The sequence below is a fragment of the Blennius ocellaris genome (assembly GCF_963422515.1).
Source record: "Blennius ocellaris genome assembly, chromosome: 7".
NCBI lineage: Eukaryota > Metazoa > Chordata > Actinopteri > Blenniiformes > Blenniidae > Blennius > Blennius ocellaris.
The window spans coordinates 2,783,364-2,807,145 of record NC_137656.1 but is presented as its reverse complement, the minus strand read 5'-3'; the positions used below and the strand labels follow the sequence as shown (position 1 = coordinate 2,807,145).

Sequence of the window (23,782 nt, the reverse complement as noted above, 5' to 3'; positions counted from 1 at the left end):
CAGCTAGCTAGCTAGCTAGATAGCTAGATAGCTAGATAGATAGATAGATAGATAGAGAGAGAGATAGATAGAAAGAAATATAAGAAATGAAGGGAATGTTTCAAGATCGACCGTGTGACACCGCGAGGTGTTTCACAATCTCCCAGACAACCTTGTGCCTCTTCCTCGATGTCAACATTCGTGCACTCATTCCACGAAGTAAACACTTTTACGCCCTTTGAAGTTTTCAGGTTTTCACGGGTACTTTGGTTTGAAAATCAAGTCATGAGCCTTGGTTCATGGCAGCACTCCAGCCTGTGCTTGATCCTTGAATAATCTCCATATTACTGCGGCACATTGCGACTTCGCTGCATCACATAAGGGATTAAGTTAATGCACAAGCGCCGAATGTACTCCTGTAACACTACTTTTCTGGCCCTGGTGTCTGGAGAACAGCTGTGAACGCTGACAGAAAACTACGGCCAAAAGCAACCCGGTTTCGAGCGTTTCCCTTCGTTCCTGTGGCATTAAGATTCAAGAACTCCTCTTTGTAAATAATGTGTGTTGTGCTTGACTGTTCGGCTCTGCTCCGCCGTACCTTAACTTCACTTATGCTACTTTTTTAACTTTATTTAAGATATACTTTTCCGTCTGTGTGGATCGACACCAACAAACTTCCCCCAGGGATAAATAAAGTACTGAGATTCTGATTCTGATTCTATTCTTTTGTTGATGTGACTCGACGAGGGATGCACCACTACGACGACTAACCTTTGGCTACTTGCCAACACCAAGTACTAGTACGAGTACTTCTTAAATGCTAGGAAGCCTAATTTATACATGTATATATATGGTCAGGCTCGCTGTGAATGAGTGTATCAGTCATATTTTAATCATGATTAGCATGTAGCATGTAGCACGGCTGAGCAATTAAACGACATTGCTGGTGTACGAACCGACTTTCTCCACCGCTTGATATTTTGGCAGGTCATAGTTCACAGTCCGTCCCGATACCCGATTCTGATATTGGTGCATTACACTGTTGGTGTAATTCTGGGACGCGGTTGAGAGTTCCCACACCCGGTCGAGGTGGGTAGTCCTGACCCACTTTCAGCCACAGAGGGCCGGTGTGACAGCAGCGAAGGCCAGAGTTGGTTTTGTCACAATGACGCCGGTGGGAAGCGCGCGCTGACACGCTAACACAATTGGCGGGGTTTTGTCCATCAAGCCAGGGGGGAATCAGCCCCGGCTATTCATGCCGGCGTTTGTTGGTCCGGCTCGGGACTGAACAATCACTGCACTTTTTCAACCCCGGCTCTGTCAGGGGGGGGGGGAAAAGCTTACAGTGCAGCTCTGGCGTCGGACGCCCGGTGCTCTTTATCTCAACTTCTTCTCTGTCGCTCGACTTAGAGACTAAAAATGAAATTCCGTTATTGTTTACTTTTAGTTCAACCCTGTTTCTGAGTCACTGGTCGAATGTGACGGGGTGAACGGAGATCATTCTGGTTGAGGGAGTGTTAATGTCAACCTGCTATGACGCAGTGGTTAGCTGGGTCACACTTTCTGAGGGTTTTCTCCAGGTGGGTGGATGGATGGATGAAATAATAGAAGATACCTGGATGGATGGAGGGATGATGGATAGATGGATGGAAGATACATGAATGAATGGAGAGATGATGGATAGATGGATGGAATAATAGAAGATACATGGATGGATGGAGGGATGATGGATAGATGGATGGAATAATAGAAGATACATGGATGGATGGAGGGATGATGGATAGATGGATGAAATAATAGAAGATACATGGATGGATGGAGGGATGATGGATAGATGGATGGAATAATAGAAGATGCATGGATGGATGGATGATAGATGGATGGAAAATAGAAGATATATGGATGGATGGAATAATAGAAGATACATGGATGAATGGAGGGATGATGGATAGATGGATGAAATAATAGAAGATACATGGATGGATGATGGATAGATGGATGAAATAATAGAAGATACATAGATGGATGGATGATAGATGGATGGAATAATAGAAGATACATGGATGGATGGAGGGATGATGGATAGATGGATGGAATAATAGAAGATACATGGATGGATGGAGGGATGATGGATAGATGGATGGAATAATAGAAGATACATGGATGGATGGAGAGATGGATGATAGATGGATGGAATAATAGAAGATACATGGATGGATGGAGAGATGGATGATAGATGGATGAAATAATAGAAGATACACGGATGAATGTTTGGATGGATGGATGGAATAATAGAAGATAGATGGGAGGTATGGATGGCTGGATGGACAAACAAACAGATGGAGAGATGGCTGGATAGATAAAACAAATGAATGAAGGGATGGATATAAGAACAGATGGATGGTTGAATCAAAACGAATGTATGACAACTGGATAATGCATATTTTTGTTGAGAGAAGTCTTCCTGGTTAAACTCCACCTTCAACCATTTTGCTGTTTCCCACCACGTCTATCCCTCTTTCTTTTTTTTTTTTCCCCTCAGCTGGCGGCTTCATCCAAACCTTCCCACACGCTACGTCATGCGTTGGTTTCTGGACATTTTCAAGGCTGCACTTTGGGCTTACCGCCTGTCGTGATCTTTCACCAGCCAGGAAAAAAAAAAAATCCACATTTAAGACGTCGCAGTGAGAATCTGCAGACGTACTCTAATCGCATCGACACCGCTATAATGACTTTAAACCGCGTACGCCACCAAACTGATGAGACTGGGTTCACGCTCATTGTGTGGCTTCCTGTTCTGTAAGCGAAGCGCAAGAAAAGAGGTCAGCTTCGGGTTGTCGAACTGCGCTCGACGACGTAAACAGATGGCTTATTGGAAACTTTTACTTTAATTAAGCGAGAGAATTTTCTGAATTTCCACCGCAGAGCTGTGCGCTCGCCACGGATTCATGTGGGGATATTTTTACAACCCGACAACTAAACAGGAGCTTTTAAAGAGCTCAGGGGTGAATTAGTTTAAGAGTTCCTTTGCGCCTGTGTCAGTTAAGTGTTATCATCAAGGTGAAATATATTAGATAGTGAATGGACATTTTGTGCTGAAAGCAAAAGAGTGTATTAGGATTTGAGCCATTCGGAACATCTATACACTTGCAGCTCTTGTCAGGTGTTTTCAGTCTCTATTAAAAAGAGGAATGGAGGTTATAGACAGCCATGGCCACAACTGAACCAAAGTGCCTGGAACAGAAATGTTCCAATGACCTAAAAACATCCCCCCTGCCCATTGTTACTTTTATTTTCCAATATGGCCTTAAATCCTAAGAGTATCATGCAAATCAGGTTGATGGTGTAGAGAAAAGCAACGAGTGTAAACACACTGCTGCTCCAATCGTCCAGAGTTACAACGCCGGAAAGGGCAAGATCAAGAACTGCTTCAGTAACTAGTTGATGGGTTTCTATGTTGACGGACCAAAGGGCCCGGGGTGTCACTGCTTGGTGACATATGGAGCTTTAGAGACCTTCAGTGTGGTCACATGGGGTACAAAGGAGGTCCCTCGCAATGGACCATGACCCTCTGAAGCAGAATTAGTTGGGCAAAAAAAAGGGAAGAACATGGGTTATGTAACCCTCGTCTATTAATATACTGTATTTAATCTTGTTGTATTCAAATCAACTCCAAATTAGCCGTCGGTGTTAATATGAGTGTGTGACTGTCCGTCTCTGTGTTTGTCCAGAGCAATCCTATTAGAGGGTTGTTGTTTTTTTTTTGTTTTGTTTTTTTGTTTAATCGAGCGTGAACTTGCTCGAGGAGCAATCCGGTCAGAATCCCTCTGCCGAGGCGAGCGTGTGAAACTCTGTGTCCTTTCACACGTGGGAGACGAAGGTCAAACCAGGGAAAATCCAGGAAACGTCTTGTTGTCGCAGCACGGTGCGAGGTCGACCGGCGTCTGGACAAACACGCCATCGACGGTTTAAAAAGAAAAGAAAAAAAAAAAGGAGAAGAAAAACAAATATCGGGGCCGAGGCCGCGCTGACGTCCTCGCAGTCCATCGGCGGCGCCGCTCGCGAACGTTTTAACGGTCAGAACACGTTCGCACGGAAGCGAGACTTTTCTCCAGAGATCCGACTGTCAGCGCGAGGAATCTGTCTGAGGAACGTGAGGAAGTGTGTGTGTGTGTGTGTGTGTGTGTGTGTGTGCGTGCACACTCAACACCGGGGCCTTGTGAGCAGCCATGAGGGACGGTGTCACTCCCCAGACGAGGTGATTCATGTCACCAGGTGACGTCACAGACGTTGACTCACTCGACTCGCACGAGGCCAAAAAGGGAAAAAAAAAAAAAAAAAAGCTCCGATTTGTTACACCCCACGTGCTAATGAACTTGACAACACGCTCGCTTCCCGGAGGACACGCACTCATCGAGACCCCGCGAGTTCACAAAGCTCCCAAACGCCGGGACGTTTCATGGTGGAGGTCGGAAATTTGAAATGATGCAACTAAACCCAAGCAAAAAGAATGTATTTTAACATTTAGTCAGAATTTCTGTCACGTCGATGGGTAAACTAACCTCCTATACATCCATGTTTTTTGTTTTTTTTAAAGAAACTACATAAAAAACATCCTGTATATCGGGTTTTGTGGCTCTTGTTTGTGGCGTCTGTTTGGTGGATGGGCTTCATTTGAGGATTCCAAAGACCCTGCCTTTCTATTTTTACCTGAAAACTGTTGGATCTATATGGCGGTACTGTTGGTGAAAAAGGTTTGCGCACTTGTAAAACATTTCAGTGAATTTGGTGGAAACATACATCTGTGAAGCTCTTTTTCCCCATGAGTCACAGACAAATCTCACATCACATCTGAGATATCTGGTGAAAACGGCAGTGGAGAAAAAGGCGGTGCTTATCTGGGACTGACTGATTTCACAGCCAATCAGGAGAGAGGATGTTGTCCCGCAGCCAATCAGAGAAGAGGAGCTAAACACTCTCAAACCTATTTTTTTTTTTTTACCAATAATACTTCCATATACCTGTCAATGTGCCTTTATGGCAATGTTGTTCATAATGAACCAGTCAAAGTTGTACCCTGACATGTGATTTGCTTCTACAATCACCAGTCAACTCTGGTTGAACCAGTGTGAAAAAAAAGTAAAGGATAGCTCCACCACGAACTTCCACCTTGTATTTATAACGCAGATTTGATAAAAGCTACGAAAGAAGCTGCCGATGGGAATAACTTCAGCAAGACCCTCATCCTCTTGCGATATTTGGATTTGTGGCTCATGAGCTGATGAAACTTCTCACATTTTCTCATGAAAAGCTGATTTTTTACTCTGATGAAAGGAGCTGAAAAAAAAGAGGCTTGGAGTTTAGGTGCAGAATTCAGATCAAAGTGACTTCAGACGTGAAGTGTGCAGCCTTTATAAAAAGAATAAAGCCAATAATGCAACAAGCGCCAATAGTGCAATACAATATTTGACCCAATAACTATTAAAATGTTCATTTTAAGTGGGTAATCAAAGTGCTTGCTTAACAAAAATGAAACTATAGAGAATATTATAGTTGTCACAATCATTCACTGAGGACACACAGCTAAAAGGATCACGTTATTGGACGTTATCGCATTATTGCTCCAGCCATGACAGTTACTAATAGCCGATCATTACACAAGAGGGGCTCTGGCTATTTTCCACCGCGTTGCCTCCATCAGGAGGAATCACCGATAGAAATCAGATCGATAGAGGAGATGGACCAGACCGAGCAGAGGCTCCATGGTGGCCATCAACCAGTGATGTAACGCTCCCAACACTTAAAAAAAAAAAAAAAAGAAAAAAGAAAAACCGTGCTCCCTAATGAGGCTCTCTAATGAGGCTTCAGAGCAAAACAACAAATAATCATCTCTAATAGTTATGAGATATGAGATTTTTGATGCAGATAAATATGAAAGACACAAAAAAAAACACAGGCCACATTGAAAATCCATCCCTTTGAACCGTTCACGTCTCTCACAGTATTAAACCAAATGAGAAGATTTCTCATGCGCAAAAAGCAACATCTAACAGTTGCTTAAATCTTAAGTAAATGTTCTAAAGCTGTCGTCTCTCTCAGTCTTTCTCAATGTTTGATGTTTATGTTGAGCAAAGAGCGACGCTGTTACTCTTCTCTAAACTGCTCGTGGAGGAAAAACTGCTAATTCCTCTCAGACCTGCTCTTAAAACATGAACGGGAATAACAACACTAATGCCTTAGTTACTAATTACTCTATCAATAAAGTTTTACCCAGTATTGTTATTCATGTAATTGATGAACCTATGTTAACATCTTGTTCAACTTATATTATAACAAGCTTTGGTTTTAGCAAACACTCAACACCTTTTTAACACAATGGGATTAAAAAAGAAGGAACAAATGAAAAGTAAAAGATTGCAAAAAGAAGAGAAATATATATAAAATATATATATAAAATATATAATATATATAAAAAATAAAAAATAGAAAACAGAAAAGGGAAAAAAGGGGAAAAAAGATTAAGTTTAAAAAAAGACACAAATAAAATCAAAAATAGAAAAGGAAAAAGGAAAAAAATTTGAAAAAGAAAAAAATCTAAGAAAAAATTTGAAAAAGAAAAAAGACAAAAAGATAAAAATTAAATTAAAAAATAGAAGGAAAAGAAAAAGGGGAAAATTTGAAAAAAGAAAAAAGAGAAAAAAGATTCAAATTAAATAAAATAAAAAAATAGAAAAAGAAAGGAAAAAAGGGGGAAAAAAGAAGAAAAAAAAGAAAGAAATTGAAAAAAAGAGAAAGAATAATACTATGATGGGATGAGTCGCACAGTTGCAGCGACTATAAAACAGAGTTGTAGTTCTGCCGTTTCGCTGTCGATGCTCTGAGCTTTAGCAAAAAGTGAAGACGTCGGTCCCCAACAAAGACAAGCTGGAGGAACGAACTGTATCACCTCCCAGTAACATCCTTTAACCAACACCTTTACAAAACTGCAATGTTTCTACTCCCAGCAGTTAAAGTGTTGGGAACTGATTAGTATGAGATTACTGCTGCTGCTCATGACGTCATAAATACATGCCTCTAAATTGATGCTAACCGTGGTAACTCATCCGGTTCATGAAAGCGCGTAAACAAACGCTCCAGTGGAGGGTTTTCTTTCTTTCTCAGCGCGAAGCCTCGTCACTCAGGAAACAATACATTATACATTTCTTCTCCTGTGTCTTTCCGCTCCACTGACCTCACTTCGCCGGATACATTTACCGAGCTCAAGATCGTCTTACGCCAAAGTTTGTCTTGCCTGAAACTATTCCTGTGATCAGCCAGGCTAATTACTAGCAGTTCTTCTCCGACCTGTCCGGCAGGAAGAGTTACAGGAACACTGACTGGGAAGGTTTCAAGGCTCCGACGTCCGAATCGTCGGGACATCCGAGAAGAAATGTGTTCCTGGCTGAACTGCCCCGCGGTACACCTCCAAATACCACGGTGAAGCCGTAATGTGGTCGCCGTCGTAAGCCGAGCTTCACGGAGGAGACGTCATGGATGCAGAAACAGACTTAAGGGTATTTTGGACGTGACATGCGAAGTGGCTGCTGACAAATTATGGGCTGGAGGAGGAGGAAGGAGGAAGGCCCATAAAGTAGAGAAGCTACGCTCTCATTAAATTTTCTTTTTTAACTGAAAAACACTGAATAAGTGGGATTTTTTTCGCTGTTTAGAAACAATATTCTGTTAAAAGCGTGCATTATTGTACTTTTAGCAGCAACAGAACATTAGGAAAGTTCAAGAGTTGCACAAACGTCTCATTCCTGCATGCAAATATGGGGATTTTCCACTGGGACCAACTCAACTTGATTTTTAGGCTTTTCCATTATGAGTTGTTACCCGATACCGGGTACTTTTCTAGTACCTACTTGTTTTAACAGCTAAAGACTCAAAGCAAGCTTCACAACAATACAGACCTGTGTAGATTAGTAAAACTAGACGAGCAGAGTGATACGAATGCTTGCGACACAAGGTTGAAATCCTCCTTGTTGGTTGTGAGGTTTACAGGCCAAAGCAAATATCAATCAAGGTCTCTCAAACTCAAAATGACAACAAGAGAGGGTCTATTTTTTTTCCCCTCCATATTTTTGGAGGAGATGTAACTTGTACATCTAACTTCCTGCTGAGTCGACAGAACAGCAGTGGAAACGCCGACATTGAGCGAGTCACTGCGTATTGATATGACGTGTTAAAACAGGAGCGCTCAAACACCGAGAGAGCAGGCGGCTCTCATAAAGCTGTAGAAACTTCACCAGGAGTTGACTTCTTCCAGGGACAATCACAGCACATACCAGAATAGTGGATAATTAAATCAAAGGTAGCACGCGAGCTGTGCTGTGACCCAGTCAGTCAATGGTTTGGTTTTCTGTGCCTGGAGCTGCAGCAGCTTTTTGACCGGACTGAAACTGAACACGCAGCAGCCTCTTTTCATGGGCACATGTGAAATGAGTATCGGCTTTAGCACCCGGGGAGGTCGGTAAGAGGATCGCACGTCTACACAAAACCTCGAGCCACGTTCAGGGTTGTAAACAACAAAAGCAAAAGCTGTTTCCAGCAGTGAATAATGGCTATATTAGCACTACCATGACAGGCAATGTTTAAAATAGTGAAGGGTGGCTATGTTAGCATTATAATTAGGGGATTTGTTGGGGCAGCATGGCTGCCCAAACCCCAAACTGCCTGGGTGAATGCAGTGTGAGAGAGAGTGATTGGCGGCACAGATTAGCACCATCACTTACAGGCAGCTGTAGCTACATACGTAGTTTACCACCTCGGAGTATGGAGTGAATAAATAATGCAATGTTTGTGTCTTTGAGTGTCCAGAAAAGCGCTATATAAAACCAATGCATTCATTATCATTATTATTTGTTTCCTATAGTGACGAGTAGCTACGTTAGCATTAGCATTATAGGATGTCTAATATGGTGAAGAGAAGCTATGTTAGCATTAGAATCAGAGCGCCTGTTCAATGCAGTAAAGAGAAGTTATTTTAGCATTCGGATTACAGGAGCTGTTAAATGGAGCGCATAGAGGCTGTTAGCTTTAGCAGTATAGCGTCTGTTAAATACATTGAAGATAGGATATCTTAGCATTACAGCAGCTGCCCTCTCGAGTGACGAGAAGCTATGTTAGCATTAGCATTACAGGGGCAGTTTCTACTTGCTGCCGCCTCGCTTTCTCGCTCACTGAGCCCACTGTTAGCATTAGCATTAGAGCGTCTGTTCAATGCAGTAAAGAGAAGTTATTTTAGCATTCGGATTACAGGAGCTGTTAAATGGAGTGAATAGTGGCTGTTAGCTTTAGCAGTATAGCGTCCGTTAAATACATTGAAGACAGGATATCTTAGCATTAGCATTACAGAGGCAGTTTCTACTTGCTGCCGCCTCTCTTTCTCGCTCACTGAGCCCATTGTTAGCATTAGCATTACAAGTAGCCGTTTCCTGCCACTATTTCACAGAAGAACTGGTTCATGGTTGTGAACAACAGAAGAAAAAGCTCTTTTTGAAAAAAAAATGCATTCAGGCCATCTGGGAACCCGAGAGTCTCACCATATCGGCCTGTATCTTCTCTCTGTGTTCTGCACAGCTTCCAGACAAACACCGCTGATTTTTTTTTGTGTTATTGTTGTTGTGGTTGCACAACAGAGTGACACCCAGACACCAGAGACAGAGAGAGATGCTCGGCTCTGTATTTCCCTCCACAGAGAGAGAGAGAGAGAGAAAAAAACTCTGCTTTGAGAACAGCACACCACTTGTGTGAGATGGGCGAGTGGGCTGTAAACGGTGTTGGAGGTCATATGAAATGTAGAAACGGCACAATGTATCCCTGTTCCTTTCCTGCAGCCTCCCACCAGCGAGCGGGACTGAAAACCCCCGCCAGCCTTCCAGCCGAACGGCAACGTTTGTCGAGCCGAGGTTGACCGGAGCGCACCTCGGGGGTCACGGGGTTCGTGAACGTCGTCGCGTCTTCACAAAGCCTGGAAGCTTATGATCCATCCGACGGTACTGCAGGCTGGAAGCTGTAGATCTACACCGGGAGTTTATGTGCGTGGTCGTCTAATAATCCCAACTCGGCCTTTTTACATCGCAAAAATACCCGATTGACCAGTGGGTCGAGAGGGGAGAGCAGAAAAAATGTGTCCATCATCCGTCATCATCATAGATGTTCAATTACACTATTGGGAAATTAGAATTATACTGTGAACTGGGGACAAAATGTGGTTTAAAGCCTAAATACATTAACGGAATCAACGCAAGTCTTCATATTGTTCCGTCGATACTTGACCCTCGGATGCTCAAGATATAAAATAAAGAGGCGGTGCCGAGCGAGAGATCATGAGGACGAGATGTGAAGTTCACAGGATTTGTCAGGGAGATTATTCTCCAGATTATTCTCAGGGGGCTTAGTTTTCCACGGTGCCGATGATCTGCATGAGAGGGAATCCCTCCTCAAAATCCCCACATCCAAGTGAAAGGAGGAGTCCTTCTCCGTCCATCCATCCATCCATCTCCACACTGTCCAGACTCCGACAACAAGCCTGAGCAGTAATCCACACCATCATCACAACACAGATGGTCTGCCAGGAACCTGATTCGGAACCGAGATGAGGGCCACGCGAAGAAAAGAAAAAAAACAAAAAACAGGCCGTGAATTAATTCAGACCTTGAGCCGTTAAGTCGATCAGCATGTAAACAGCTCGGAGAGACAAACTGCTGAAACTCAATCCGTAACGTTACGTTAGAAATCCTCCCGCGCTACGATTAGCATGACTCTATTTGATTAGATCAAATAACAATTTGAAAATGTATTTAAAAAGAGTGAATTTTTTTTAGAATAAAAATACTTCAATACCATATTTTCTAGACGAGAAGTCACATTTCTCAAAAAAATATAGATTCATGAGGAATAATAACACATAGAAGTCACACTTCTTTTAGCCGGTTGTAGCTAAAGGGGCTAATTAGCTCGTGGCTAATCAGTAGCAATAAACAGCCTTCAGACCAGCACCTTCCTCACTACTCCACAACGTATTTTTCTTTTTTTTTTTTTCTTTCCGCTTCTTCGGATTGTTTGTTCACTACCCAAAATGCAGAACATCTTCCTCCTCCTCTTGATATCTTGCCAGAACATAATTTACGGTCCATCTAATAATTCACTTCCGTCATTCTCATTCGTGCTAAAGAACCTCCAAACCGCCGACATCACACGTGCTCTCTTGTGAACCTGCGGTGCTGATGGATGATGTCACGTAGCACAGTATCGGACCCGATACCTGACACTGGCATCAGGTGCAATCATACGTGAAACCTTTCAATAAATCACAACCAAAACTGGGGGAAAACGAGGGGTCGAGACCACTCATCTTGCAAATTCTGTCACTATTTATACATTTTGCATCAGTTAGTCAGAATTTATGTAATAAATCTTATTTTTTTGTGTGTGTCTAAAAGCGTGTATGAACCGGCACTGAGGGGAGAAGCAGAGCTTCAGAAGAAACCTGCAGCCGGTTGCGGGACGAGTGGAGCTCGGAGGGGAAGGTCAGAGGACACCTCTCCTCTGTTCCGCTGCATGCTGAGCTCACGTCTTTCTATTTCAGAACAATGCAGAGCTCGACACAAACCCCGCAGCAGGCCGGTTCACCTGCACCACACGCCTACCGGGACACGTACGTGCCCTCTTCTTTACTTTCGCTCCAGACCCGCGAGATTTAGTGTGTAACTCTTGGTTTGGATGCTCTCAGTCAATCCACTTTAGAACAGGAGTGTAAAACACAGTGGCGAGTAATACGTGATGAAAATGTTGATATCTGTGCAAAACTAAACACTTGCTACTGAAAATGACCCCCATCTCAACATAAAGCCAATGTTTCTTTATTAATTTTTACACATTTTCCTGGTGTTTTGGTGGATCGGAGCCTCTTACGGGCCTTATGTTTGACACCCATGACTCTTAGTAGAATACAGCCTGTTGACATTTGCAGTACTCAGTACACACACATACCAAACACATGCACGCGTCTCACTATATAGACACACACAGCTTGAGTTTCTCAGCGTGCGCCCCCACAAAAATAAAATAAAAATAAAAAATAAAAAAATCAGCGTGCAAGGAGGATTTTGTAAAGTCTGGGTACTTACTCCATTGATTTAATAAGCTATTCATGTGCATCTTGTGGGCGGTGGAGCAGAGCTGGCGGTCTCTGTGCAGAAGCTGAGGAAGGAAAAAACACACACACACACACACACACAGATGCAACAACAAATGAGGCAAAGCACAAACACGGGGTGGTGGGCAGGAGCAACACATGAGCCGACGACACGACGCAGCAGGCTCCGCAACGATATTCTGTTGTTCTGCAATCAAAGTGAGACTAAAGGGAAAATAAACCCACAGATCTACTCGCTACCGTCACGATTCAAGTGTTTGCCAACCATGGAAATTACAACTTCACTGGTCTAAGAAGATTACATGACAAGAAATATTGACAATAAAACATTAATTGTGCCCATAAAAAAGATGAAAAAAAGTAGTTTGTTTTTTATTTATAGCGATAGTGCAGAATTGCAAAAACCTTACTCATGTGGATCTGATTCATGTTAAAGAAAAAAAAAAGGAATTGATAGGAAAGATAAAATTTTACTTCGGTCATCTAAAAACCGACTGTATACAGGGGTGATTACACCTTGTGGTAGAAAGTGGTACTACAATATATCAGGTTTCACATGTTTGATGTAAAAAGTCTTTAAATTAACTTCCTGGTTGTTGCTTTTTTCCCTCATTCTGTTGTTTTTTGGTAAACATTTTATCCTTGATACGTGGCGATACATATATTCAATGTTTAAAATATATAGTTAGAAAGATTTAAGGTTGTGTTGTGTCATTTATGGGCTGCAGAGTTCAGTTCCATCTGATTTTAAAGACTTTCAATTCATCTACAAACCCAGCTTGTCCGCAAGAGGGATTCTCCCTTGTGGCAGGAGGTGGTATTACAAGCTAGAACACTTGATGGGGTTCCACTGTTTCAGATTATAAATGTGTAAAAGTTGTTGCTCGAACGCAGTACGTGTTGTTTACTCTCCATATTCTAATCTGGGGTTATTTTATGACGGCCGCAGAAAAACACAGAGCAGAGGAAATGTACTCACGCAGACTCCTGCAGCTTCCCTGTGCAGCTTGTTGAAAGCAGGCAGACTTTAAAAGTCACACACTTTCCATCACATCGCCCCTGCAGGAAGCCTCGTGCGTCGGTGGCTTTTTTTTTTGCCGTTTCTTTCTTTCTTTCTTTCCTTCTTTCGTTCTTTCTTCTTCGTCTTGTTGTCTTTGCAGCAGCCTCTCTCAGCCTCTCTGATCATGCGAAATGCACGTTGCACCGTGTTGTCCTGGAAGCAGAGCCTCACGAGCGTCCGGGGGTGTAGCTCCGCCCACAGAGCGCGAGGGGCCCGTCCGGTGTTAAGAACAGATCGGCGCCCGTGCTGAACGGTGTCCCGCTCAATCGCGCGCAAACGAGACAAATTCACGCATAAGTGAAGTTTAAAACTGATATTTATTGAAACGAATCATAAATTAGCAATTATTTTTATTATAATAATTGATAATGTACATTTTTTTAATGTATCAATTGAAACAGCATTTGTACACAAACAAAATTTTATATTTTTGATCAATTTAACAGGCTAGAATAGAATAGAATAGAATAAAATAGAAATGCAATATTAATCCCAGAGGGCAATTCTATGCAACGATGCTCCACACAGAATAGAATAAAATAAATATAAATACAATAGAAAGTTAAAATATCATTAATAAAGAATACATATCAATCAAGCAATATTAAGTAAAAACATGCTGGTTTAATTGTTTTTTCTTATATGTTTGGTCAATTTCTTCACTGTCACAAGATCTTTGTAGGAATAAATCTTATATCAATCATTTGAAAAGTTCCAATCTGTTCCAAGCAACAGAAAAGAAAAGAAACGTTTGGGGGGGATTTTTCCTGCACAATGTCTTCATTGGTTGTGTAGAGGCAGAGGATCGGATGTACTTTATACTTCAATACACATGCACATGTATTATACTTGTTATTATAGCCCCACCTGGTGGCGTATCAGAGGAAGTAACTATTACTTCATGTTGTAAGGACCCTGATAGAAAAATAAAGTCCATAAATAGAAAATAACGTAGTTTTACATGTATTGTAAAACTATTAAAATGACTTTTTACAGAACGTGTTCAAAAGCCATATTTTCAATGTTACCTTTTTTACAAAATGGATTAGTTTATTTTTTTCTCAATTATTGCATGTTTGAGAATATTATTCATTTTTAAAAGTATTATTCACTTTCTTTTAACCTGGTTCCTTTTGTTTCCGTGTTTATTTTTTAGGCTTGTTTTTTTTATTGTATTAATCTATGTATTTAAATGTTTATATTAACCCTAATTATTTGTTATTAGCGAGAACGTTGAAGGATCATTGAGCTGTTTTATATTGTCGTTTGGCGCCATCTGGTGGTCAAATAAAATAATCTTACACATTTTAACATTATAATAGATATAACGGTGTAAAATTTTAATTGTTTCGTTGTGCTGAGTTACAATAGAGCCATTGTTAATCGTGTTAATGAAAATAAATATTTAAGATAAGTTAAAACGTTTAGTTAATGTCTTTTATGAGAAAGTTTTATTTACATTTATTTTCCAAACAGTTTTAACTGAATTTATAAGAAAAAAGAAGACCGAGTTCCTTAATTTCAGCATCTTTTTTATTGATTCAGCATTTGATTCCAGCATATTGAACTTAAACATCAGGAAGTGATTGGAAACAACAGCAGCATGAAAACAAAGACAAAAACAAGACTTCCTGTTCAGACAGCTTTGCTCCAGATAAAATATAAAACAGCATTTTCTTAGAAGTAAAAAAAACAAACAAAAAATAGGCATTTTTGGCGATAAAGGTCAAGGCGTGTTTGACTGGCTTCTACCAGCAGAGCCACAGAACAAACATGGAGAGGCACAGATCGATCCTGATCAATAAACCTGCAGAGCAACGGCTTCGCTCTCTTTAAAAGGTCCTGAACCTCCAGCAAGAACCATTACCGTACATCCTGGACTATAGGCACAATTTGTTTTAGCTCAACTGACCACGAGATGTCACTGTGTGACAAAAGAACACTGCGACTCACAGAAAAACGAGTTTTTCACCGAAACAACTACAGTTATTGAGTTCAGGGACGACAGATGTGACTTATAGTCTGGGTAATACGGTAATACTGTAATACAAACATTTAAACAACTCGGGAAACACACTTCAAAGCGCTACGCCTGCTTACATCCAGGATAGGTGGACTGAGTTCCGTCTCAAACGCATCTTTACGTTTAACGTCTTGGATGGCATGGAAGTAACTCAATGCAGCACCTAGTGGTACAAAGTGGTACTGCAAGGCTGGACTGCGTGTGCTCGCGGGTTAAATTGTTATTCTGATATATTGGGATTAAAGGTAATTTCACAAGGCATTTCCCTCATCAGCACAACAAACCGACATCCAACCCTGACACACGTGACACTTTTAAGATATCCTGCCGTTCTTGCGTGAGGCTCAGTGGATTTGTGGGTAACGGAGCCCCGCCTCCGGCCCATCAGGCACAAACTGAACAAGCATTACAGAGGTTTTGGTATAAAACTGACTTTCATAAATCAGTAAACAGCAGAAGAAACTGTGGAGTCTCCTATAAAACATTGGCTTTCCAGGCCCGTTGGCCTGACTACGCTAATATTGCACATCCATTTCTCTCCTGTAGGTGGAGCCATTACAACACGACCCGTCTCTTGAGTGCCCTCTAGTGGCAGCCATCGCCTCCGTCGCCCATATTTACTCCGCTTTTAACCAGGAAATAAAACAATCCACACGTTTGGTTCAGGACGGCGGTAACGGCGCCACCTGCAGGTGAGAAACTCGCAAACACACAAACATGGTAAGTATAAGATACTTATTGGTTTTATAAATAGAGCGCATGCTATAAATATATTAAAAGACCAACATGTTTAAATAGCGAGAGGGCCATACAGCAGATACTTTTACTCAGATTACAGTCAGACGTTTCGGTCTGTCAGGCAGACGGTGCAGAAATATTTGGCAAATGTTGATTTGCTGTTGCAAAAAAAAAAAAAAAAGACGTTAAAGTCATCATTTAGTTAAATTCCCTGATGTTCAGTGAAACATTCCTATTGGTATAATAATGATGTTTAGAATAATTCTAATAACAATAATGATAATAGAGTTGATTCACAATCAAATGTGATTTTTTTTGGAGGGTGCTAAAATATTAGTGTTGTTTTTAAATTATAAAACAAATTTATTAAATATATAATATATACATATGCTGGGGAAAAATGGCTTCTTTTTTAAGTTTTTGGCTTCAATTGAAAATGCAAAATTTCAAGACGAATTCAAAGTAACATACAACAAAAAAAAGTATAATTCCTGAAAATCCACCTGCGTAAATTGAATGATCATGATCATAATATCGCGATTCCACACGTTGAGAACCACCGAGTATTCTGACGTTCAAGTCCGGTTTACATGAAGATGACGAAAAAACAACAACTTTTTATGGCACTCTGGGAGTCGTTTCCATGACAACGGTGCTTGGAGTCACTGAAAACTTAAGAAAAAACGGATCCTCATATGGAAAACACAAAAATGATATGTTTGCACTTTGTGGTGTAAAAAAATCCTAAATTTCCAAATAGAAAACTGAATTTTAACAAAGAAAAACTTTTTTTTTTAAATGCCTGTTTGCAAGTTTTAGCTCATTCTGATTAAAAAAGGTAAAAAATTATTTGACATTGCACTTTGTTTTCATTCCTATTCACCTTTGTGATTGAAGAATATCTGAATTTAAACGAGATTCGTTGCACTTCTCAAGTATGACGAACAAAAATGATCAAACTTGACTTCATTCATTGGTCGAGTCTTTTTAAAGCAACACGCTTTTCTAAGTATTTTTACGATATTTCCTGACGGACACTCGGATCGTTGGACCGGGTCTTGACGGAACCACGGGTCTGGATGGCTGTGGTTCCGACTCCAGTTGGACCGGGTCTTGATGGAACCACGGGTCTGGATGGCTGTGGTTCCGACTCCAGTTGGACCGGGTCTTGATGGCTGTGGTTCCGTCCCCAGTTGGACCGGGTCTTGATGGCTGTGGTTCCGACTCCAGTTGGACTGGGTCTTGATGGTTGTGGTTCCGCCCCCAGTTGGACCGGGTCTTGACGGCTGTGGTTCCGACCTCAGTTGGACCGGGTCTTGACAGCTGTGGTTCCGACCCCAGTTGGACCGGGTCTTGACGGCTGTGGTTCCGTCCCCAGAAGGGTCAGCAGCTGCCGTGACCCCTGGAGAAGTCCCTCCAGGCCTCCTGCAGCTCCGCCGGCTGGAACCCGTTGACGATGACCCGCCGGGCGAAGCTGCAGCGGTCGTACTCCAGCGATCGGATCTCGAAGAGGTTCCTGAGGCCCAGCAGGTTCCGGGAGAACACCGGCCGGACCCCCAGGACCCGCAGGCACAGCCCCACGTAGACGTCCTCCATGGGTATGGCCCGGACGAACCCGGAGGCCCAGGAGATCCTCCGGGCCAGGTCGGCGGAGAAGACGTAGCCGGCGCCGGAGACGTAGGGCGGCAGGCGGTCCTCGGGGTACTGCTCCTCCGACAGGTACCACTTGCTGTCCGGGTCCCTCCGGGGCCGGCCGTCCCAGATCACCGACCCGGTGATGAAGCCCGTCCGGGGGGCGGTCCTGAGGAGCTCCAGGAGGTAGAAGACGTTGACGAAGATGTCCGAGTCGACCTTCATGGCGTAGGAGGCGTCGGGGCAGCGGGTGGCCACCCAGTTCATCATCATCAGGGTCTTGACGGTCAGGTTCTGGTAACTGTCCACGAAGTCCATCTGGATGATGTCCGCGTGGCGCCGGCTCTCCTCCCGGAGGAGGCGCCCCCGGTCCTCACCTGCACGGACCCCCGTGAAGAACAAGGTGAGGGTTCCCGCCCCTGCGGAGCCCCACGTGGCCCGGACCGCCCGCCGCGCCGCGGCGTCCCCGGGCGCCACCGGAACCAGGAGCACCAGGACCGGGCTGCGGTCCCGGCAGGCGTGCGGCTGGTCGAGGAGGAACCGGTAGCTCCGGGGGGAGATGAGGCGGTAGTCCTCCGCGGGGAGCGGGCTCGGTAGGACCGGATCCTCGCGCTCGCTCCGGCCGCTCAGCGCGAACAACAGAAGCGGGAGCGCGAGCAGCGCCGCGGCCGACACAAACTTCACCAGCCTCCAGGGAAAAGTTGTCCACATCGCCGCCGCCCGCGAGTCGCTTCTGTCGGGCGAACGCGAACAGATCCCGGCGCGGAACCACCGCCGCCTCGGCCTCCGCCAGCTACATATATCCCTCCAAACTGGTCCGACCGGACCGCGACAGCACCAGGAAGTGAGCCTGCAGCCACTCCCACTGAGACCACAGGGTCCTGGTGAGCAGGAGCCGAGAAGCGCCGAGAAGAGCCGAGAAGGGCCGACAGGAGCCGAGAAGGGCCGAGTGGAGCCGAAGGTCACAGAACGAAAGCCTTATCTTGATTGGCGGCGATATAACTGGATCATCAAAACTACCATGAACGTATAAAGAGTTATAAATAGATAATACATATTGTATATACTACTACTACTACTACTACTACTACAAATAATAATAATAAAATGAATAATATAATAATATTATTATTATAAGTATTATTAGTTCATATACAAAGTGTTTTGCATAAAACTATAACAGTTTATAAAAAATTAAATAGAAGCAAGTTATTAAAAAATAATCTAAATGGTCATTTAAAAAAAAAAATTAAGAATAAGGTATCACCAAAAGCCCAAAAGTTCCGAGCCACATCAGCGCAACAAATTGCAGCCTACATTATATATGAATGTATTAAAATTATAACCTTTATTTAAACATATTTATACTCAAATATGAATTAGTTATATTATCTGCAAATTACCCATCGGGAATAAGAATGAATACAATTACTATACAAATTGCGTGATTCTATTTTTCTTGATAAATAGTTGACGTTAAGCATCAGGTGGAGCCATTAGAACACGTAAACTTTTCTCCCTGTGATGAAATCTTACTTGTTGCTTTACAGCCTCATTAATAGTGGAGAAACATTTGAAGACAATATGTTACACTGAAATGTTTTTGGGGATTCTGTTCTGTGCTCGCCGACTTTCTACAGATATTAAGAGAATAAAGAGTGTTGGTGAACAATAGAGTACAGTTCTAAAGTAACTTGACAGTGTGTGCATCAGAGAGTAACTCAGAGTTTCTCTCGATTGGATCTCAGTAGAGAAGGTGGGTCGTTCATCTGAATTTGGCTCTAATATTTTGGCAAATTTAAGATGATGAGGGTGTTTTTAAAGGGCCGGTGTAGAGTAGCCCGGAATCACCGCAGCTGCAATAGGTATGAATCCTTAAATGTACAATTTCAGCTGCATTTAATAGAAAATACATTGAGATTTGCTCCTGAAAGTGTATTAAAAAAAACAAAAAACAAAAAAAACCTCTGACATCCTTTTAAAACAAACTGTTTTATTGTAATACAGCTTACAGAGAAACACCTGTTTTTCACCCAGTTATAAACAAATAGAAACAAACTTAATTTACACAGGCATTCTTTTAGAAGGTCAGTGGTTTAGTATCCTGCCGGGGCAGGAAGGGGACTGGGTGGGGGGTAAAGGGGTGGGGGGGGGGGGGGATCAGAGGGGAAGGGTTTTTTTTCTTCTTTTTTATTAGGGCGTGGGTCGGGGTAAAAACAGTAACTAGTTCTCTATTTTTGGCCTGTCCGAACACTATTTTCATCAACTTACTATGACAACTGGAATTCCACTGGAGTTGGCCTTTTTTTTTTTCTTTTCTTTTTTCCCCAAAAGTTTCGAGCATCACAATAACATTCTCTTGTTCCACATATATGTACTGTATTCACATTTTGCAAAAAAAAAAAAAACTTAAAAAAGAGAAATTATAAAAAAAAAAAAAAAAAAAAAGAAATTCACCGCATGTCATTAATATACTGAATAATAGGTCCTGCCTCGGATTCATTAAAGAAACAAATCTTTTTTTTCTTCTTCTTCTTCTTCTTTCTTTTCAGCTCTTCAAAAACCCTCCATGACGCCTTCGGGGGCTCGGGGGGACGGTGGGAAATGTGGCCGTCCGCCCGGACGCGAGGGTGAAACACTTCCACCTTTAAATCCTGGGATGGGGGGGGGGTGAATGAAGGGGGGGGTAAAGTGACACGGAGACGAGTTAAGTCGAATAAAGACGGACGGAGGGGCGAGTGGGCGGGAAACTTCTGAGCTTTTACCAGCGTCGGAGGCCCGGTGGGGGGGAGGGGTGGGGGTAGGAGGGAGGGGTGGGGGTGGTTCCGCACGAGACGATCGAGTTAAAAAAAAAAAACGTTCGCCGAATCTCCATGTTGTGGTCATGCTCATTCGTCGTTTATGCAACTCAAACGCACTGGAGTAAATCCACACGTGTACCGGGAGAACATGCATGTAGAGACGTGGACTCAAACCGGGAACCATCCCAGTGTGACGTGGGAGAGCAAACCACTGCGCCACCGTGAGAAGCCCTGTGCTTGTGTTTCCTTCCTCTTAATTGAAATGTGGCGGAGTGGTTTGCTCTCCGTGGTCACAATGAGGGGTTACAGGTTCGATTCCAGGCTTTCCGTGTGGAGTTTGCATTTTTCTCTCCGGGCTTTAAAACGGCCTTTCACACAAGTAGTGCTTATAAAGTCAATGAGAGTTTTCTTGTTCAATCACTCAAAACGCTGGATTGCAACGATGTGAACGTGAGCCACATGTAACGCCGCGAGCAGCAAATAAATAATCAAGAGCTGGCAAAGAAGGAAGCTGTTGATTTTGGAGCGTTTGTGAAGAAGGACATTTTCTATTATGGAAGATGTGGAAGGCGGAAGTGGTGCAGTTGAGTCAGGGGTGTCAAACCCAAGGCCCGCGGTCCAAAATCGGCTCTAATCTGGACAGATGGCCCCAAAAATTGGAATTTTTTTTTACTTTAAAAAAAAAAAATTACATTTTTTTTCCACACATTTCTTAAGAATCCTTCACTGAGCGCTGAGCTGAGATATCAGTGATGTTGTCATAAAAGAGAGCAAACTAACACGAGCCCATGTTGTCGGGGAGTTTGTAAAAAAAAACAAAACAAAAAAAACACCCATAATGCAACAGCTTCAGAAGGTTTCATTAAAATTGGTTTCATTTTGGAATTGTAGTGATTTTCCATAGTAATATTTAAATTTATTCATTTTTAAATGTCGACAATTTCATTACGTATATTCTGCACCACATCATCTTTCAAGTTTAAATTTAACGGTTACCGTGGCACTATTTTAGGCGCGGGGTGAAATTGGGCCGAACGTGGAACCTGATCTAAAATGAGTTTGACACCGTTGATCTTAGTGGAAGATTCTGTCCTTTTTTTTTGTTTTGTTTTTTTTAATTCCTGGTAAAAAGAGAGCTTTTCCTTTTATGTGTTGATTTTAAAATCGGTTTAAATGAAACCGAAACGTAAATATGTTCACAAGCGTTTGTATTTGACATAAAGACAAAGTGGAGATGTGGACGTCTGGATTTTTCTCATATTGTTGAACCCCCAACGCCACCCCCCCCCCCCCCCCCCCCCCCCGAGTTCCTCTGATGATCGGGATGATCGACACTGATTGTTGTTGTTGGCGACGGCCGAGAGCCCTGCTCATGCCTCCAGAAGTAGAGGGGGTGGGCAGGGGGTCGGGGTGGGGTGGGGGGGGGGGGGGGGGGGGGTCACAGCCGGTTGTCTTTGGTGCGTGAGCAGGGTCTGTTGGTGGGCTTCGCTTTAAGTCCAGTTCGTAACATGCACACGAGGGTTTACGCACTGCCGGCGGGTGGAGGAGGAAGAGGAGGAGGAGGAGGAGGGGAGGAGGAGGATGAGTGGAGGTGGTGGAGGAATGGTTGGTTCGGAGGCAGCGGGGCTCTTGGCAGTGGCTTTGGTGGAGGTGGAGACAGAGTGGTAGCACTGTTGTTGTTGTTGTTGTTGTTGTTTATGAGCGTTTCCTCCTCCCCTCCAGGTTCCTGAAGTTGGATGGTCGGATCTTCATCTCGGCGAACTCGATAGAATGCTCGTGTCCTTTCCAGTGGAACCAGTTCACCCCCTGAGGAGGAGAGGAAGAGTGTCGTGTGACTCTACGTGCAGATTTAGGAAAAGAAATACACTTTTTTTTTTTGTTTTGTTTTTTTTTGTACTTTGAGGCGACTTTAAGCTTTTTTTTATCTGTGATTTCTTGTGTTTTTGGAATAACGGCGTTAGGTAACGGCGTTATTTTTTCAGTAACGGGGTAATCTAGCTAATTATTTTTTACGCCGTTAACGTTACTGGACGTTAAATGGGGTGCGTCACGTTGCATTGACGTCATCCAGGAGCACCCCAGGCTTCCAAACCCGGCTGCAGTGACTGTGAGGAGGTGGCTTAAAAACGAGGTCAGTGATTGGCTGGGGCGGAGTCGTCTTTCATGGGAGCCAATCAGAGCCAGTGTTTTTTTTTTTACAATACGTGCCAGCTGACCACACACATACACACACACCTACACAAACACGAGAGCAGCGTGAAGCAGCCCGATTAACTTTTTTTTTTCATTTTTCAGTACTTTAAATTCAGTGTGATCAAAGGCAAGAACGTGCATGAGAAGTGTACATTATGTCCCGGAGCAAAGACTTTGTCGACGTCCGTGGTGAGCAACTCAAGTTTGATGAAGCGTCTCACAACGACACACGCGTCTACAAAGCTTGTAGCCAAAACGACACCTCAACCACAGACGAGATCAAAGAAGGACACAGATCAAAGTCGTCCCAAGCAGCAAAAGCTAGCTTTTTCTCCCTCACCTTTTTTTTGTTGTTTAAACATTTACTTTTGTTGTGAACAAAATACTTGGAAGTACACGTCGTGTTACTTGACCAGTTGTCTCAGGTTGTGAACATTTGATTTAATTTGATATCGAGTAAAACACACTCTTTACTTTTCAAGATAATACTTGAAGTGCAGGATGAACCTCTGTTGATGTACAATAAATATAGTTATGTACAACAACAACAAGCACCTGTCTGTTCTACTCATTTCTATTGACTTGTGAAACCTGCTAAAAAAAAAAGCAGGATTTTTTGACATATAGCAACTTTTTTTAATAGTAACGGAAATAGTTACTTTCCTTGGTATTCAGTTACTTTTATTAGAGTAATTCAATGACTAACTCAGTAAAATTTTGGAACAAGTAGTGAGTAACTATAACTAATTACTTTTTTTAAAGTAACGTTCCCAACACTGGTGATTTCTCAACGAAACCACGCGTCGTCTTAGTTTTCGGTCTTTCCAGTCGCACTACATGAGATTTCCGGCACAGCGAAGAGTTGGGCGCGCTGAAAAAAGGAAAAGACGTATGGCGGCGGGTACCTTGCTGTGGCTGTTGTCGCCGTATCGTCCCATCAGGTTGACCCGGTGGCAGTTCTTGTACCAGAACGCCCCCTTGTAGGACAGGGCGCAGTTCGTCACGGCGATGTCGTTGTCGTGGTCGTACGTGGAGAACGGCCGGCCGTGGTGGTAGGTCATCGAGTCGCCTGCACGCCAGAACAACGCGGTGAGTGCGCTCACGCTCCACCGGCGTTTATCATTATTTGTTGACAAATATGGTCGGGAATTCAG

At 43.0% G+C, this 23,782-nt stretch overlaps 3 protein-coding genes across 3 annotated transcripts in view; all 3 read right to left on the bottom strand.

Annotated features, from left to right (window-relative positions):
• The window catches only part of LOC308132603 (dual specificity testis-specific protein kinase 1), a 31,177-nt gene extending 17,803 nt beyond the window's left edge, over positions 1-13,374 (bottom strand). The window contains exons 1-2 of the mRNA XM_080499755.1: positions 13,161-13,374; positions 12,153-12,225 (exon numbers count right to left, since the gene is read on the bottom strand). Of these exons, the coding sequence (XP_080355881.1) occupies positions 12,153-12,183 (31 nt within the window). The 5' untranslated portion in view covers positions 12,184-12,225; positions 13,161-13,374. The remainder of the gene's footprint in view (positions 1-12,152; positions 12,226-13,160) is intronic.
• Positions 13,375-14,775: 1,401 nt separating this feature from the next.
• b3galt8 (beta-1,3-galactosyltransferase 8) lies at positions 14,776-18,441 on the bottom strand. The gene has a single exon (XM_080499544.1). The coding sequence runs from the start codon at positions 18,343-18,345 to the stop codon at positions 17,386-17,388; it is 960 nt and encodes a 319-aa protein (XP_080355670.1). The 5' UTR covers positions 18,346-18,441; the 3' UTR covers positions 14,776-17,385.
• A 1,169-nt stretch (positions 18,442-19,610) lies between these two features.
• The window catches only part of tncb (tenascin Cb), a 65,327-nt gene continuing 61,155 nt past the window's right edge, over positions 19,611-23,782 (bottom strand). The window contains exons 21-22 of the mRNA XM_080499148.1: positions 23,534-23,697; positions 19,611-22,241 (exon numbers count right to left, since the gene is read on the bottom strand). Coding sequence (XP_080355274.1) covers positions 22,131-22,241; positions 23,534-23,697 — 275 coding nt within the window. The 3' untranslated portion in view covers positions 19,611-22,130. The remainder of the gene's footprint in view (positions 22,242-23,533; positions 23,698-23,782) is intronic.

Excerpts from the sequence above, each read along its gene's own strand:
- b3galt8 (XM_080499544.1), bottom strand. The coding sequence starts at position 18,345 with ATGTGGACAACTTTTCCCTGGAGGCTGGTGAAGTTTGTGTCGGCCGCG.